Below are 16,885 nucleotides of genomic sequence, written 5' to 3'. Positions count from 1 at the left end.
CAAATCTGTCCCAGGACTAGGTCAGAAAAACACCTTCCTAGGGAAGGTGCCCCCCGAACATGTGTTTCTCGAGACCCCTTAGCCAAAATAAGGAAGCTGCCGAGGTGAGCATGGAACGGTTAGGCGTTTTGTATGGAACAAACTGGGGGGACCCCAGATGAGACCTCTGGCCTGGACCTTGTGATTCACGCACAGGCTCATCTTACCGGCTACCGGGTCTGAGAAGAAACCACCACCCTGCAAGTTAACGGGGATCCCTCACACGAGAGCAATGTCTGAGCAACACGGTTTTTAAAAATGATCTCCTTTATTGCCACATTCATATAAAACATTTTGATTTATTTGGGTTGGTAAAAGAAAGCCACAGTGTATATAAAGAAAATTAAAGGAAGTTAAAAAATATATGGTTTTAGTGTTCGGAAAAGCAGTTACGGATTGCTGTCTTGGTTCAATTATCCAAGCGGTCGAAATTCTGGGTTTGAAACTCTTGGAAGTCCTCAGGGATGGTGTCTGCAATAGGAATGCGCACAGGGAGGTTAGCGAGGTTCCTTCCACCCGGACCCCCGCCCGCGGCGCAGGCGTCCCGTAGGGGGCGCTGTTAGCCCGCCCAGGAGGCCCCGCAGGCCCTCGCCGCCATCTTCTCCTGCAGGCTGCTTTGCAAACCGTTGGCTTAAAGCCCGGGAGTGCTCCTTCCCGGCCCTACAGAAAATCAGCAGGCAGAGTGGGTTTTGCATCTATGGTTATATTTTAACTACATGAAAAAATAAAGGCTTCCTGTAAATTAAATCTGACTGGATTTCTCACTGAACCCCAAACCCTAAACCATGCAGTCAAATTCTGTGGGTCTTAATTTCCACATGCATAAAATAGGATAAATGCGATCTGCTTTTTACTTCTGGTACACAGGGACTATCAGGTTTTAATGACTACGTGGTATGAGCGTTGGGCTTTTGGGGGGGAAGTGCGGTATAAAAATAAGGTGGCAGTATTTGACTAATTCTAGTAACAATATTGAACAGTAATGAGAATGCACGTTACCATTGCAGCGATACTTGAGGTTGGACCAGATGATGTTTTCTTGAGAGAAGCAGAAAACGCCAAGTCGGCCTCCACGCATTGTGGTGTCTATGGTGACTCCAGAGTCAGCCACCAACTCGGAGCCTTCATAAAATCGTACCCTGCGGACAACATAGCCGGAGGGGTCTCCATGAAATCCAACCCGGGTAAAGTGCTCACTGTGAGGCCCAGGGGCCCCGCTTCTTATACACACCTGTGTCTTTACTCTGTTTTAGGCTCCATTTTTCGCTGACCTGGATTATGCTGTAGCTGTTCCCCCTTACTTACTAGACTGGAAGTCCCTGAGGGCAGGGACCGTTTGTGTGTCCCTGTGTGTGTGTGTATGTATGTCTGGGGGTGTGTTTCTTCCCAACTTCTGTCTCTCACAAGGCTTAACATGATGTTGGGCACACTATCAAACTTGAGTTAAAAACCAAACCAAACCTGATGTCATGAGTGAGAAAGTTTTGTGTCTTCATTGTCATGTGAGTCGCCTTGTCTATATACCATGCTTAAAGACTTCTGCTTTTCCTTTGGTCTGATTTCTCTCTTTTGGTGGAATCTCAGAGCTTTGATTCTCCACAGGATTCAGCTCTCCCTAAGTAGAGTTGGAGGAATCTGTGGGGACACTTTGGGTTGTCACAGGGGCACTGAGTGATGGCAGCCAGGGATGCTGGATGGCGTGCAATGCCCTAGAGAGAACAATCAAAACCTGTCCTGCATTCCCTACACTTCTGGAGTGTTCCTCAGACACCAGGGTAGGTAAAGAGCAACTATCAGGGCCTAGAACCTGACTCCCTTTCAGTTGTGAACATCAAATATATTTTGCACACATTTTAATGTAAACTGTATTTTCCAGGGTAAATTGAGAAAACTACTGAGTACTTTGTTTGAAAATTAACATTCTAAAATGTTCACCATTTGAGAAATTGACATTGCTGTCATCAACACCAGTGTAACATTTAAGTCACTGACACAGCAGTCTGTGTTAGAGTGTCACCTGTATAGTGATTCTAGGTATGGGTGCAAGTGTCTATTTCATTTTGTCTTCTGGTGTGGCTGTGCTCTAGTATTTAAATTATCTTGTTATAAGTTATTCTTATTTCTCTATTATATTGTTAGGACTCAGACTGATTTTCTAGATTATATGTGTAGGTAGGTTGTAATTTCTATGATTCCATTTTGGGACGGAAAAGGGGGCATTTCAAAATATTATAAAAAAGGGGCATTGGGCTTAATAGGGCTGAGAACATGATCATCTTACTGTGAGACAAAAAGAGTACATTTGACATAATGTCACAAAGAGAAACAAAACATGGATTTGCCCTCATGACTTTATTTTTTCCACGAGGCTGTTTTCCTGCCCTGAGGAGGAGAATGCACTCAGTACTCCTTCCTCAATATACTACATAGGCTAGGATGGGTGTTGATCTGCAAGTTCAAATGAAGAACACTATCTACATTTCAAAGATACAGCCCTAAGCCTCCTAACTCCCAAGAGAGAATACTAAAAAAAAAAAAGTCCTATAAAGAAACAAGACAGACTACTTTGGCTTACATGACGATTAGTTCGTGCCATGTGTAGTAGATGCCAGACTTCGTGCTAGGCACTGGGGAGACCAAGATAAAATAAGATACAGCTAGGCACGGTGGCCCACGCCTGTAATCCCAGCACTTTGGGAGGCCAAGGCATGCGGATCACGATGGCCAACATGATGAAACCCCATCGCTATTAAAAATACAAAAATTAGCTGGGTGTGGTGGCACATGCCTATAATCCCAGCTACTTGGGAGGCTGAGGCAGGAGAATCACTTGAACCAGGAAGGCAGAGGTTGCAGTGAGCCTAGATCACACCACAGCACTCCCATCTGGCAACAGAGTGAGATTCTGTCTCAAAAAAAAAAAAGATATCAGTGCTGCTCTCATGCAGTTTGTGATCCAGTAGGGAAGACAGACTGTAAGGGGCATAGTGCAGTCAGGGTGAAACGTGCACTAGTAAGTGATTACACAGGGCCCAGAGGTGCCACAGGGGAGGGTGTGGAGAAGAGACCCTTCCACACCTCTTACCTCATCCTGATTGGCATGTCCACCCTCAGGTTTCTCTTCAGAGCATGGCAGGAGGGCACAGCCATCCAAATGCACCAACCCCACAACGCTGGGTCCTCCCCTCGACTCTGCTCCTTCTCTCCCCGTCTTGGCCCTTCTGTCCTGTCCGGGTGGTCTGTCTGAGTCTGAGTGCCTTCTCCCCCACTTCTTTTCTAGGTTCCCCACCCTGCAGTCACAAAAGTCCTGGCATGTCCTTGGGGACTATCCTAGGTCAGAGCTGCTCAGGGAAGTGAAGCCTCTGGGATGCAGAACAGAGGATGCTTTGCTTCTAGGGCAAGGTAAGGAGATGGGGCCTCCACCTACCTGATGTAGCCCACCTGGGGCCTGTGCTGGAGGAACCAGCGGTAGGACACCTTGTCCTTCCAGCCCACGTTCCTGGAGTCCTTCCACAGCAGCCTGACCTGGTCACTGGTGTCCCCCGTGTGCCACAGGGAGTTCCGGAGATGCTCCCCTGGACCTGTCTTAGACTTCACAGCCTGGACGATGACACAAGCAAGGTTTTAGGACAGGACCCAGGCACCACCCTTCCCACTTCCTGGATCTGAAGTGATGATCCAGGTTACAGTCATAGTTATCATCCGGCTGCCTTGGATTCGAAACAAAGCATAAACACTTAAATGTCATATCTATGGAGATGGCCCCAACCTTTTACTACTAAGCCTTGCCCAGTATTCCACCACACATTCCATGTTGTTCCTGCTGCAAATCCACTGCTCCCTACATTTGCCCAATGAGGGCTCCCATCAAACATCTGGCTACTTAAGTCAGCCTTGTGTCCTAGCAGGAGTGACAGAAGTAGCCCACGAGCCCTCCTGTACAAAGTTGGACCTATCGATGAAACTGATTCGCCAGTTTCCAACACGGTGTGCCTGAAGGTGCACTCTAAACCTCCCCTCTCTCTGACCTCACGTAGGCTGGGATTCCCACCATTGGAGGTTAGAATGTAGCTGGTACACAGGAACGAAGGCAAGGCCCTGGGTCAGCTGTCGTCTTCCCTGACTCTAACGTTAGCATAAATGCATCAATTTTTTAGATTAAGTACCATATGGGAAAACACAACATCTGGAAAAAGATGAAGGGTCCAGAAGAAAGGGCGATGAATGACTTCAAACCACCAATACCTTGAGCTGAATGCCAGGTTCTGCAACCGCTCGGAACGGGGTGGCTTGCCAATATGTCTGCTCCGTCTGCTTCCACATGACCACGTAGAAGCTGGAGCTATCTTGGTAGCCAAAGATAAAGCCCGCATAGTCATCATCTGTCTGGGTATTTACATGGAAGGTCCCTTCAAAGTCAACTCCATTAAAAGCCGTGTACCCTGTAGGGACCAGATAAGATTAGAACAACAGACAAACCACACCAGTAGCTGGAAGAATTCTATGCGAGTGGCAACTGAGGCCCTGGACGTACCCACTGCCAGGCCAGGATCACTGTTCATGGTCTGCACAATCTCCATGCCCTGCAGAGAGAGGTGAGGGAGTTCAGAACAGTCTTGAAGGGGTCAAGTAACCCTGAGGAAGCTGAAAACCTCAGGCACCATGAGTGAGTGGCCAGTGATGTGTGACCTCCATATAAAGACTTAATCATCTGAATAGTTGCTCTATCGTGTTATGTGCTCGAAGAAAGCATGTGCTTGTAAAGAAGGTTAAAATAAGCTCAAAGCTGAATAGAAATAAGTTTGCTGAGACTGTCACTTAAGCTGATTGAACAGGCCTTTAACTGGGGAACATACAACATATACTTCTAATCAATGTGACTTGCTCTGTGACTCTGGAAAATCTACTAAGCCTCTCTGTTCTTGCCTTTCTTGGTTACACAATGGGGAGGATACGCAGAAGGCAGTCTGCTGCAGAGATCAGAAGTGTCAGTTCTAGGGTCAGACTGCCTGGGTCCCAACCGCAGTCATCTCAGCTACTTACCACAGTGCTACCATCATTAAGATGCTACAATCATGAAAGCTGTAGCAGACAATTTCCTCCTCTGTAAAATGGGCATAATTGAAGTAGTCTGTCATAGGGCTGTTGAGGAATAAGAGCGATGTGAAGAATGCCTGGCTCATTGTCTGCACCCTCTAAACATGACCTACCACTATCAGAAGGGCCTCTGTTGAGAGGCAAGGCTGAGCCGTTGCTGCCCATGTGACACTCACCTGGTTCAGGACCACCCAGTTGGGATCGATCTGGGCATCCCCTTCAGGATCCAGGACCACGGTCTGGTAAGCCCTGAAGTCGGTCAGGGTGACCTCTGCGTTCTCTGGGCAGACATCGATCCGATCGATGACCTGGTCCTGGTCAAAGTCAGACTCACAGATGTCTCCCACTCCGTCGCCTGAGTGGGGTGGAAAAGGACAGGGGCTCAATAGCGCTCACACCCACTGCCACTCCTTGGCAGGGAAAGGGGCTGCATGAGGAATAGAAGGGCTCAAGCTCCCACAACCAGGGCCATGATTTCCCATTAGCGTGGGGAGAGGAGCCCTGGGGTCATGTCTGAGCTGGTCCCAGGCCCCATCCTGGAGTCCTTGTACTGGGTGACCAGGCCAGTCCTCCCAGAGCTTTTAGAAAGATCAATTTGAACAGTTGCCCTCCACTCTGTCCCCATAAAAGTTCTTATTACCTACAGTTGGGTTCACCAACTGGTGGATCTTAAGCTTGACCTCACATAAGCAAACGTCTACAGCACTTTCTGGACTGTAATGTGTAGAAAACAGGGAAATTATTGTTACCAGAATATCTCTAAGACTAACTTCTGGTGGCCCCTAGACTGAATGTGGCCCCCACGTGTGTGTTGTTCAGCTCACATGCTGGCATTTTTGCATGTGCACTGCTGTGGACGGGCAGGCCCTCTCCAGGTCACCGCAGTCCCCAACACTCCCTGCTGTCTCATGTCTGGCTTGGTGTAGACATTTTCTTATCTGCCTGGCCCCCACAGGCATCTGTGTTTGTGAACCTGGCATATACCACTTCTGTGCCATTCTCTCTATCCTGCTCCTTTTCTGGGACTCCCAGTGGAAGGTGGCAGGTGGCAGGTAAGATGGGGGAGCAGCTCTCCAAGCCCTTTGGGAACTGAGCCACAGTGTGTGGCTGCTTCCCTGTGTGATGGCATCCTAGGGTTGTTCAGGAAGATGCAAAGCAGCTCAGTCCTGACTTAGTTGGAGACTGGTGTCTAGCAGATATCTGCTGTCCACACAAGCTGCAGCTGTGCAGAGAGGCCGGGTATGGAGAAACAGCTGATGGCAGCTGGGGATGTTGAGTTGGTGCCTGGAGAGAGGCGTGCCCCCACGTGCCTGGCTGAAGGGAGCCCAGGGGTGCTGCACAGCTTTGGGCTGAGCCTGCTTACTGTTGCTATCCTCCTGGGCTGGGTTGGGGACCAGCCGGCAGTTGTCTGGTCCAGGGGGCACCAGGTCTGGGATACCATCATTGTCATCATCATCATCACACTCGTCACCAATTCCATCCTTATCGGTGTCCAGCTGGGCACTGTTAATGACGGTGGGGCAGTTGTCTGTGCTGTCCTGGTGCCCATCTCCATCACTGCGGGAGATAGGACAGGTGATGTGGCTCACAGTTCAGCCGGGAACAGGAAGGATCCATTCTTAGGAAGGAGAGTCTGTGCTTGAGGTTTTATTTTTAAACCAGGGATGGCTTTTAAAATCAAGCCCACTGGGGTCATTCCCTCAGACAAGGCTGCCCTATGGGCCTCGGAGACAGCTTTTCCCATCCTCGCCCTCTTGAAACAAGTGAGTCATTTCCTACTCAAGAAGATAAGGGTCTATTTCTATGATTTGTGACCAGATGCTCCTATCAGTCCCTGGGAACTGCTAGATAATATTCAACTCAGAGGACGTGTGAGGGGAACAGAGTGATAGGCAGTGGAACCAGACAGCCCAGTGTAAATCCTGGCTCAGGCACTGGCCAGCATGTGACCTCAGGCAGGACACCTGACCTCTCTATGGCTCAGGGTCCTCATCTGTAAAATGAAAATAGTACCCACCTCATAGGGTTGTTACGAAGATTAAATGATGAAAATCAGGATTTGCATATTAAATTTCAATATATGAAAAAGTACTGACTCTTAGGAAGCCCTACAGTGTTTTCTGGATATTACTCTTCACAATCCGTGGCTAGTGGATCCCATGAGGATTCAGACCTGAACGCCATGGGGAGAAGGGCTCAGTGAACAGGGCCATGCCTTCCCGAGGGGAGCATGTAGGCCAGGCTCAGTGCTGATCTAAAGGACTTCTCAGAACTCTCCTTCTCTGTCCATCTGACTTTCTGGGCTGAGAGGACACCTGAAGATGCGTCTGCCCTGCCTCCAAGAGGTGTCCTGGAGTCTGAGACTGCTCATGGTTACTCTGGAAAAGAATTAGTAGTCCTTTGGCCCTGGTCCACCTGCAGCCTGTCCTGGGCCAGGAGCTGCCCCTGCACCCTCTTGGAGAGGGAAGCCAGGGACCAGACCACGCTCTATGGCCACACTTTCCAGATGGTACAGGGGGACAGAAAGAGTCCAGCAAAAGTGAAGCCAGCCTGGACAAGCAGAAGATGATGTGGCTCAAACAGCAGAATCCCTATGCATGCAGCAGGCTGCTTTATAAAACACAAGACTGAGCTATTTCCATTAGCAGCCGTTCTATAGAGCCCTGAACATTTTTATGCAAAAACAAGCAGTTCCTGTCCTCTTCTCCAAGGTTCAACTTTGTGGGAATTAAAGCAGAGCAGAATGAGTCATTTGTTTTGGGCAAATATCTAGAGGCTGGTGGGATAGGATATTTTAGAAATTAATGTAGATAGTAGTCAGAGTGCAAGATGACCTGCACCAGGGAACATTCTTGATGCACATTATTTAGGGCAGTTGTCAGGATACAGTTCCACCTTCCCTGCAGAAGAGGAGAGCGACATCTGACGTCAGGCTCTGTTGCTGACGTGCCTTTCCTTATACTGTGATACCAAGAATAACATGGCTTCTGCTTTCTGCATGTCACCCTTGGGCCAGTGCTGTGCCAGGAGCTTTATCTACATTATCTTGAATTTTCGCCATAACCTGTGCGATGCATTTATTTATCTCCTCTTTGCAGGTGAAGAAGTTGAGATGCCAAAGAGACTGAAAAATGTTTAAGTTCACTTAGCTAGTACAGTCGGGCCTCTGTATCCGCGGTTCCATATCCGCAGATTCAACCAACTAAGGATTGAAAAGATTTGAAAAAGAACAATAAAAAATAACATAAAATAAGACAAATAAGAAACCATTGCAGTATAATAACTATTTACCTAGCATTTACATTGTATTAGGTATTACGTAATCTAGAGAGGATTTTTAAAGCATATGGGAGGACAGGTATAGGTTATATGCAGATACTACATCATTTTATATAAGGGACTTGAGTATTTGAAGATTTTGGTATCCTGGGGGCAGAGGGATGCCCTGGGACCAATACCCTAGGATACTGAGGGATGACTATATGTACTTTGCAGCAAGGACACACAGCATAATGAAAAAGATGCACACTTTGGGAGGCTGAGGCAGGTGGATCACTCAAGGCCAGGAGTTCAAGACCAGCCTGGCCCACATGATGAAACCCTGTCTCTACTAAAAATACAAAAATTAGCCAGGCATGGTGGCACACACCTGCAATCCCGGTTACTCGGGAGGCTGGGGCACGAGAATTGCTTGAACCCAGGAGGTGGATGTTGCAGTGAGCTGAGATCATGCCAGCCTGGGTGACAGAGCAAGACTCCATCTCCAAAAAAAAAAAAGAGACGTGGCTTCATAGGAGCTATCCTTGAGTAAGGTTTGGGTCAAGAACTGGTTTCTACAGGGCAACCTCTGATCCAGGTTATCAGGAGAGAAATTACCTCTTTTTTTGCTTTGTCTTTCAGAATCCTTTCCCTCTCATCCTTGCCCTAGCTGCCTTTGTAAGACTTCCCTAAGGAGATGAAAGGGTTTAGAACCTTGGGTTGCAGGTGCCTCTAGGGCTGAGTGGCACACGTCTGTTTTTGGTGATGTTCTTCCAGTATCTGATCAGTTGATCCAGCCTTGAGTCTTAATGTAGGACTCCATCGTGTTGAGCTAGGAGGGTTGACAAAACTCACTTCCACAGAACAATTCCACTTAAGTAAGGGAAATGCAATTTTAAAAATTTCAAGGAAATTTCCAGAAAATAGCAATCCCTCAGCAAACTGACAGCCTTCTATTTTGGGACGATGGTGAAGTTTTCCTGAGCTGAAAGATGATAAAAATAAAAGAGCTAATATCTACTGAGTGCTATGTATGTAACAGAAGCCATAATAAGCACTTTCCATGGATCAACTCCATCTTCGTGACGGTCCTATGAGCTAGATCTACTGTCATCCTCATTTTACAGATGAGAAAATTGAGGCACAGAAGTATTAGGTAATAAGTATTAGTATAAGGTTAGCTGGCATGTAAGAGAAGGAGCTGAGATTTATATCTAGCTGTCTTATTCCAGAGCCCATCTGTGAAGCATGATGCTATATTACCTCTCCTGAAATAGATCTCACTTGCTGGAGTGCCTAGTACCCTATTCTGACACTGTTATCCCCTATACAGAACTTTCAGGGAGAATTTTCATGGTAATCCTGACCAAAGGCAGGGCTATTATCCCACCAGCAGCTCAGTCAACCCAGAGAGATCCCAAGGAATGGAGCGGCAGGAAGTTCTGAAATTTAAAACCCTCTCCGGATGTTGCATCTGGCTCTCTGCAGTTGGGAGACATGCCATACCTGTCCTGATTGGTGTCACAGGAGTCCCCAACCAGATCATTATCCACATCAGACTGCAAAGAGAACAGCGCATGTTATTTATTCCTGGGCCTGCATGTACAGAATGTTCCAGAGAAGGCAGACCTCACCCATCATCATTGGATTTAGGGAATTATTTCTCTGGAACTGGGGTGGTGCAAAACTGCAAAAGGACAACACCATATTGGTGTAGGCACAATGCTGAATTTTCAAAAAAGCCTTCTAAAATATCAAGCTACATGGATGGGCTGCCCACACACCAGATGAGCTGATTGGAAAGGGGCGCTGGGGCAGCATGGTGGCAGGTGGAGGCATAGAACTCCGGCATGGGTCAGAGGGAGCCAGCCATAGGCACGGGGAGAAGACAAGTTGATTTTGCTTTGCTTCTGCAATTTGAAATTTGGCCAAAATCGTGAGTGAGTCACAGAGGGCAACCATGACTCCCCTGTCTCAGGGCTTTAAAAATAAATGACACATCATACCCAATTATCCAGACAGGAAGGAGGAGTGAGAAGGGAGATGCAACACATCACTGGCTGAACTTAATCTGAAATGTCCATACATAGGCTGTGTAGGGGTTTAGGGACTAAAGGGACACAAGGCTCCCAATGGTTAATTTCCATGTTCCATTTTCCTTTCTGCAGGAGAAATACTTGTATTGAGCATCATGAAGCTCGTGTTGCTAACCTCACAGGCAATCGACAGCCTGGGAGATAGTCCCTAGGGCTTCAGATCTCGTGTGGTGCTCATCCCACCATCTTCAGGCCCACAGTGTGTCCTTTCTCCGCCTCTGCTTTGTTAGGTAAGTGGCAACAGCTAAGAGGCTCTGCTGTTTCTCTAGACACCCGTCTTAAATGAGTCTTTGCATAGAGGAATTCAGCCTGGAGTTTGAATTCCCCAGTATCCTACTAACCTGGTTAGGGTTGCTGATATCAGGACAACTGTCACAGGCATCCCCCACACCATCACCATCCTTGTCCCGTTGGTCACGATTGGGAAATCTTGGGCAGTTGTCCAGAATGTTTTTTATTCCTGTGAGAAAGAAATGCTACCTTGAGTCAGGGGGATGTCACTGACTTCTAGGTGCTGGAGAGATCAGGCACATGGTGAGTCGCTTCTGCCTGGGCCAGTGTCACACAGGGACTAGCCTTTTCAGCAGTTATCCAGAGGTAGCTTCAAAGGATGGATCCTGGGAGACTTAAAAATGAACAGCTCTCAGAGGTATTTGTCGACTGAATTCTAATTTGTCCAAGATGTCAAAGGCTATGATAGCAACCAGAGGAGGGGATCATGATGGCTCTATGGGCTGACCCTGGAGAGGGAGGATCTCATGGGTATCTGAGCTATGACTGAGACCCTAGGGCTCTAGGCAGTGTTGTGTTGGAGCTGGGTCCATTGTGTCCCTCTCTCTTTTCAGTTTTATGTTTGATGATGTCACATTGGTAGCTTGAAATCAGCAATGAGGACAGTATGGAGTTACCTCATGGAAACTGGCAAATGCTACCAACCAGGGCTTTCTGTGGTTTGTTTACCAGCACACCACTGGAAATGGGTCATCAGTTAGGCTTGCAGAAGGTGAGGTCATGTTTTAGGGGGGTGTGCATGTTCTGGAGTGGGGTGTGTGTGTGTATCTGTGTGTGTGTGTGTGTTGGGGCAGGTGGTATTTTGAAAAGGTTTTTCCTTCAAGGGCCCACAATGCGATGTGTAGCCTGTGATGTGTAATCTGTGACGCTGCTCAATGCCTTCTCATTCAGTTCTTCACTTCTGGGTCTCTCACATGTAGAAAGTCTAGTGGCGAGTGAGGAGAGGTAGAAATGGGAAGGGAGATGCCTACAAAGACACACTCTGATAAGACACTGCTTGAAGGGGTCCTACAAAGTTTCTGGCAATGATACAGAGTCCTGGAAACATCCAGAGCCATTAAGTAGTGGAGTGGGCTGTGGAGTCTCCTTCCACAGACACAAGTCCACCTTGGGCCCTCCAGATGCAGGCCACAGTGAGCCACCCACAGCTGGAAGGCCCTGAATCAGTCATTCTATTCCTACTCTGGAGAGAGAACAATGGAACAAGGTCAATTGAATCCCAGATAAAAGACAAAAGCAAGATAAATCTACCATCTCCATCCATGTCATCATCACAGGCATCTCCTCTTCCATCCCCATCTGTGTCTTTCTGGTCATTATTTAAGACACTCAGGCAGTTATCACAGGCATCTCCAAAGATATCTTTATCGCTGTTCCTTTGGTCCACATTGTGAATCAGGACACAGTTATCCTAAAAGATGAAAGGATAGAACATCACTCAGACTTTTACTAAATCCACTTCCCCCATTGTTAAGAAGCGTCAGAACTCTGGTGGCCCAAGTTTGTCAGTTTTATATTTCAAACATTTGTGAATCTTAAGGAGTAAAAAGCTGCAGTGCTGTGGAATGCAGGCATGGAAACTAACATTTGGGATGATTCATATACACAGTTGACTTCACAGGCTTTCTCCCATCATCCCTGGTACATGGCAATTCACAGGCCCTCCCAGCAAAGCAGGTACCTGCTCATTCAGGATCCCGTCTCCGTCAGCATCCTCGTCACAAGCGTCGCCAATGCCATCTCTGTCTGCATCTTCTTGGCCAGAATTTGGCACATACTTGCAGTTGTCCTTAGGGGGAAAACGCAGTTCTGAATGACATCCTACATTTGTGTTAAGCTAGTAACTGTTTGTGACTTTGGAAAGCCACAGTGCATGTGTGCCTACTGTCACCCCAACACCCCTTACCTTCTTACAGTTCCTGGCAGAGCATGGCAGTTCTTCATCAGGGTAACTGTCGATGTCCACATCCTTTCCACAGACATAGCCATCACCAGCCCAACCGACTCCACACTGTGAAGGGAAAGCCCATCAGAGGCCTGGGAAGCTGAGCCTGGCAGGGAGCTGGGGGCTGACAAGGGCCTCTCTGCTCCTTTGCTCATTCCCAGGGGGAGGGCCCAGAGTCACTCAGCCTTGTTGGGTGGGGCTTAGAAACTATTTAATTGCACTTGAGTAGTGTGATGGTTCCCTATTCAAAAGATGTAAAGGGAGACGTAGAGAGAAAACTCTCCCTCCCACTCCCGCTTCCGCTTCCAGAACAGGCAGAGCAGCAGAAGGGAGACGGGAGGAGGGGACCCAGAAGGTCACAGGGAACTGGAAATGCAGAGGGACAGAAAGCTGACCTGGGGTGGGAGATAAAGGAGGGAGGAGGGAGAGAGTCTGAGGAGCAGAGTCTGGGCCAATGGAAATCAGACTTATGTGAGCACAGGTTAAATTTCCTGGCCTCACCACCCAAAATAAGGAGCTTCCAGACCAGTGACTTCCTCAGCCGCAGCCTGCCTATTCTCAATCATCTGTGCTCTCCCTCTGCAACCAGGATTCAGGAGGCAGGACTCCAGAGAGACCCTACCGGGCTCCTGGTTCCTGCTCACTCGCCCCAGCAGGGCCTTTGGAAGGCCTGGAAGGTTGATCCATGAGGTTGGTCCTTGACTCACTTTAATGAGGAAAAAATGTCCTCTAGGAACAAATACATTTTTAATGAGCCATTTTCTGGCAGATTCAATTATTTTAGTAGTCACACCAAGTTTATTAATCCTTTACCATCTGTCGTTGTGCCTTATTACAAATTCAAAAACATATTAAGAGCCCCATCACCCACCATCCCAGGGGAGTTGTCAATTTGTTCACAGAAAATGGGGATTTCAACAGAGATATATACTTGCTTCTCAATGACTGCTTTTTGGTAATAAACAAGCCCAACCATGAGGAATTCAGGAACTTGCTGGGGTTATTCCCTCTCTGATACAGCACATTCCTCCATCTGACCTTGTTACAGAATATCTGTATTGCCAGGGAGGGCTGACTTTATTATATTTATTTATTTAACTCATTTTTGACTCTTATTTTTCCTATTTGAAAAGTGATAGGCTCATTGTGGAAAACTGTGCATGCATAAAGATAAAGAAGCATAACTTTGAGACAAAGAAGATGGAAAAGGGCTCTAAGAATCCATCATGCTGCTCAGGGGTGATCACTGTGAACCGGTGAATCCAGAGTCTGACAAGCCACCTGCCGAAGGCCTGGTACCCTGGGAAGTGCAGAGGAGGGGGGCAGCTGAAGTCTGCTGATTTTTCAGTGCCTAGGGTCCCCAGGACTTTGGATCTTTGATTTGGGAATGGATGGCAGGCTGAGGACTCTGGATCCTTGGATTTGGGAATGGATGGCGCTGAGGACTCTGGATCCTTGGATTTGGGAATGGATGGCTGGCTGAGGACTCTGGATCCTTGGATTTGGGGATGGATGGCCGGAGCGCACCCTCTCCTTCACGTAGGGCCCACTACAAGCTCAGCATGAGACCCATGTCAGGCCCTGCTGTGACTGCTCTACTCTCTTCCCAGTCTCCCCTCCCCAGACCAGCTCCAGGGCTGGATAATGCACAGGAGGCGTGACCATTCACGGAGCTGTCCCTGATTGGAGTGGAGGTAGACATAGAGCATGGCACCGTCTGGCCCCTGCCAGTCACCTGCGGGAGACGGGAGGTTTCTCCCCGAGGGCCTATGACAGCCCCCACATCTCCACAGTGGCCCATCCCCTACAGGAGCGTCCAGGCAGACACTGTGGAAGTCGTAAGGATGAGGACAATTAGAGATGACAGCAGGTATGTTGTCATTATACAGGCAAGTAGACGGGGCAGAAGAAGGAAAGGGGAGAAGAATGTTTCTTCACCTCCCTGCTGCTGGCTTCTGGGCCTTTCCACAGAAGGTGCTTGGGAGCTGGGGCCTCACTGGAGGCTCTGGCATTCAGGTGCCCAAGTAGACAGTGTTGCCCCACAGCCAAGAGGGAGAGAAAAGGCAGCTGATGGTTAGATGGATGTCAGGCTGCTCCCCACAAACTCAGTGGACCCTGTTCCTATTACACTGCATGCTCATTTTGATTGCAATGCTTTCATTTTGAAGTACTTTTACCCTGAAGCACATAGAAACTGGAGAGAGGTGATGTTAAAAATGAAGGAGGAAAAATGATAGAGGAAGTCAAAAAACAACTTACCACACATGTCACATCCCCCTGCCTCTCTTCAATGCACTGGGCATTCACACTGCAAGGGTTCAGCTCTGGGTTTCTGCAGTTTCTTTCCATTTTGCATCCTCTTATCTGATCACCAGTATACCCTGGCTTGCAAGGCCCACAGCGGTAAGATCCCTGCAGGGAACAAAGATCAGGTGATGAGCTGAAAGCTGTGAGCAAAGGTACAGTTTGAGCAAAGGTATGGTTATTGTGTCTATTTTCACAGGTACTCATTGCTGGCAGGATTCAGGCATCAGACCCCTGCCTGCCTCTCTGCTTACATGTAAGATCGTGTGAATGTTGGTGAAAACACCATCAGACTGGAGGCTGTGTCCGGCCACTCAGACAAACAAGGAATAGAAGTGAGGGAAGTAGGCTGCACAGTGAACCAGACACTGAGTTGCCCGTGCCACCGTGGAGGGCATAAGGGGAGAGGCCAAAAGTTCCAATGAAGTCCTGGGAGGTGGTGTGAGAAGCTTACTCTGGGGACAGGGAGATGATCTGCTTAAGAAGCAAGTTAATTTTTCTTCTTGCTGTTCCTTTGGCTCTTTTACAATGGAATGACAAAGGAATGGGTGCACAGAGAAATGCTGGTGGCCTGCCTTGAGAATTTCTGATGAGGCAGGCTGAGAAACTGACAAATAAGCTGTCAGCTCCACTGCAGTGACACTTCAGGGGCCAGGTTTTTTTAGCTTTTATAGATATAATATAGATATAATATATATAATCACACTGCACACAATATATGTAATACATATTATATAATATATAAAAATCAAAATTAAAATTTTCATTGTTATTGAGGTAAAATTGACAAAACTGAATATATTGAAAGTGTGCAGTGTGATGGTGATATACATATACATTGTGAAATGATTACTAGTCAGTTAAGTAACACATCCATCAACTCACATAGTTGCCTTCCCCTTTTTTCTTTTTCAGTGAAAACACTTAAGATCCGCTCTCTTAGCAGATTTCATATATAGAACATGGTATTATTAACTAAGTCACCATGCTGTATTTTTCATCTTATGCAGTTTTATTGGCATAAAATTTATAGATCGTAAAAGACATCCATTTGAAGTATGCAGTTTAATGATTTAAGTCACTCACAACCTCTTAATTGCCACATCCAAAGCACGCTTTCCAACGACCTGTCTCAATCTCAGCCTCCCTGGCGATGCTGCCCACTCGCTCCTTTTTCTGACTTCTGCTCTTTTTCCTTGGCCTAGTCCTTCATTTTTGGGGTTTCCTGGAGTTCTATTTACTGTCTACTTTCCTTCTCTCTAGGTGGCTCAGTTATTACCTTTACACCAAGATCTCGCAAATCTATTTGCAGACTACTTTGTCCTGGTAAAAGCTGAGAAGCAATAAATCCCCATCTATTCCTAAGCAATATAGCATTGTGGAGAAGAACTCAGGCTCTGTAGCCAACCTGGAAGTCTTCTAAGATGTGTGACCTTAGTATAAATACGTAACATTTCTTCTTTTTCTTTTTGGAGACAGGGTCTCCCTCTCTCACCCAGACTGGAGTGCAGTGCCGATCACAGCTCACTGTAACCTCAAACTACTCTTGGACCAAAATGATCCTTCAGCTTCAGCCTCCTGAGGAGTTGGGACTATAGGAATGCTCCACCACGCCTGGACTTAATGATGTAATATTTCTGTGCCTCAGTTTCTTCAATTGTAAAATGTGGATAATAATAATACCCGTTTATGAGGTTGTTGTGAGGATTAAAATAAGTGACTCGATAAATGTAAAGTGCTTTTACTTACAAGGAAACAAGGAACCTAGAGGTTGGAAAACTTTCAAATAGTCATACACGTAATCAGTAGTTCTTTTCTTGATAGTCTATTCTGGTACATCTTTTATCTTGGACAT

The 16,885-nt window shown here is 47.2% G+C and overlaps 1 protein-coding gene and 1 long non-coding RNA gene across 3 annotated transcripts in view; one reads left to right on the top strand and one right to left on the bottom strand.

Annotated features, from left to right (window-relative positions):
- Positions 1-288: 288 nt before the first annotated feature.
- THBS4 (thrombospondin 4) overlaps positions 289-16,885 on the bottom strand; it is a 61,127-nt gene continuing 44,530 nt past the window's right edge. For both annotated transcript variants that reach the window (XM_009208683.3, XM_021939502.2), the window contains exons 10-22: positions 14,986-15,138; positions 12,688-12,792; positions 12,463-12,570; positions 12,033-12,192; positions 10,832-10,950; positions 9,901-9,953; positions 6,500-6,693; positions 5,313-5,491; positions 4,574-4,622; positions 4,285-4,481; positions 3,467-3,639; positions 1,039-1,178; positions 289-510 (exon numbers count right to left, since the gene is read on the bottom strand). In XM_009208683.3, the coding sequence (XP_009206947.2) occupies positions 449-510; positions 1,039-1,178; positions 3,467-3,639; positions 4,285-4,481; positions 4,574-4,622; positions 5,313-5,491; positions 6,500-6,693; positions 9,901-9,953; positions 10,832-10,950; positions 12,033-12,192; positions 12,463-12,570; positions 12,688-12,792; positions 14,986-15,138 (1,692 nt within the window). In that variant the 3' untranslated portion in view covers positions 289-448. The remainder of the gene's footprint in view (positions 511-1,038; positions 1,179-3,466; positions 3,640-4,284; positions 4,482-4,573; positions 4,623-5,312; positions 5,492-6,499; positions 6,694-9,900; positions 9,954-10,831; positions 10,951-12,032; positions 12,193-12,462; positions 12,571-12,687; positions 12,793-14,985; positions 15,139-16,885) is intronic.
- LOC103885208 lies at positions 10,282-16,769 on the top strand. The gene is made up of 3 exons (XR_002522612.2): positions 10,282-10,720; positions 13,860-14,596; positions 15,230-16,769. It is a non-coding gene; the product is annotated as an uncharacterized LOC103885208 (long non-coding RNA).

The sequence above is a fragment of the Papio anubis genome, chromosome 5 (genome assembly GCF_008728515.1).
Source record: "Papio anubis isolate 15944 chromosome 5, Panubis1.0, whole genome shotgun sequence".
Classification (NCBI taxonomy): domain Eukaryota; kingdom Metazoa; phylum Chordata; class Mammalia; order Primates; family Cercopithecidae; genus Papio; species Papio anubis.
The sequence above is the reverse complement of the archived record's forward strand: the minus strand, read 5'-3'. Positions and strand labels throughout refer to the sequence as shown.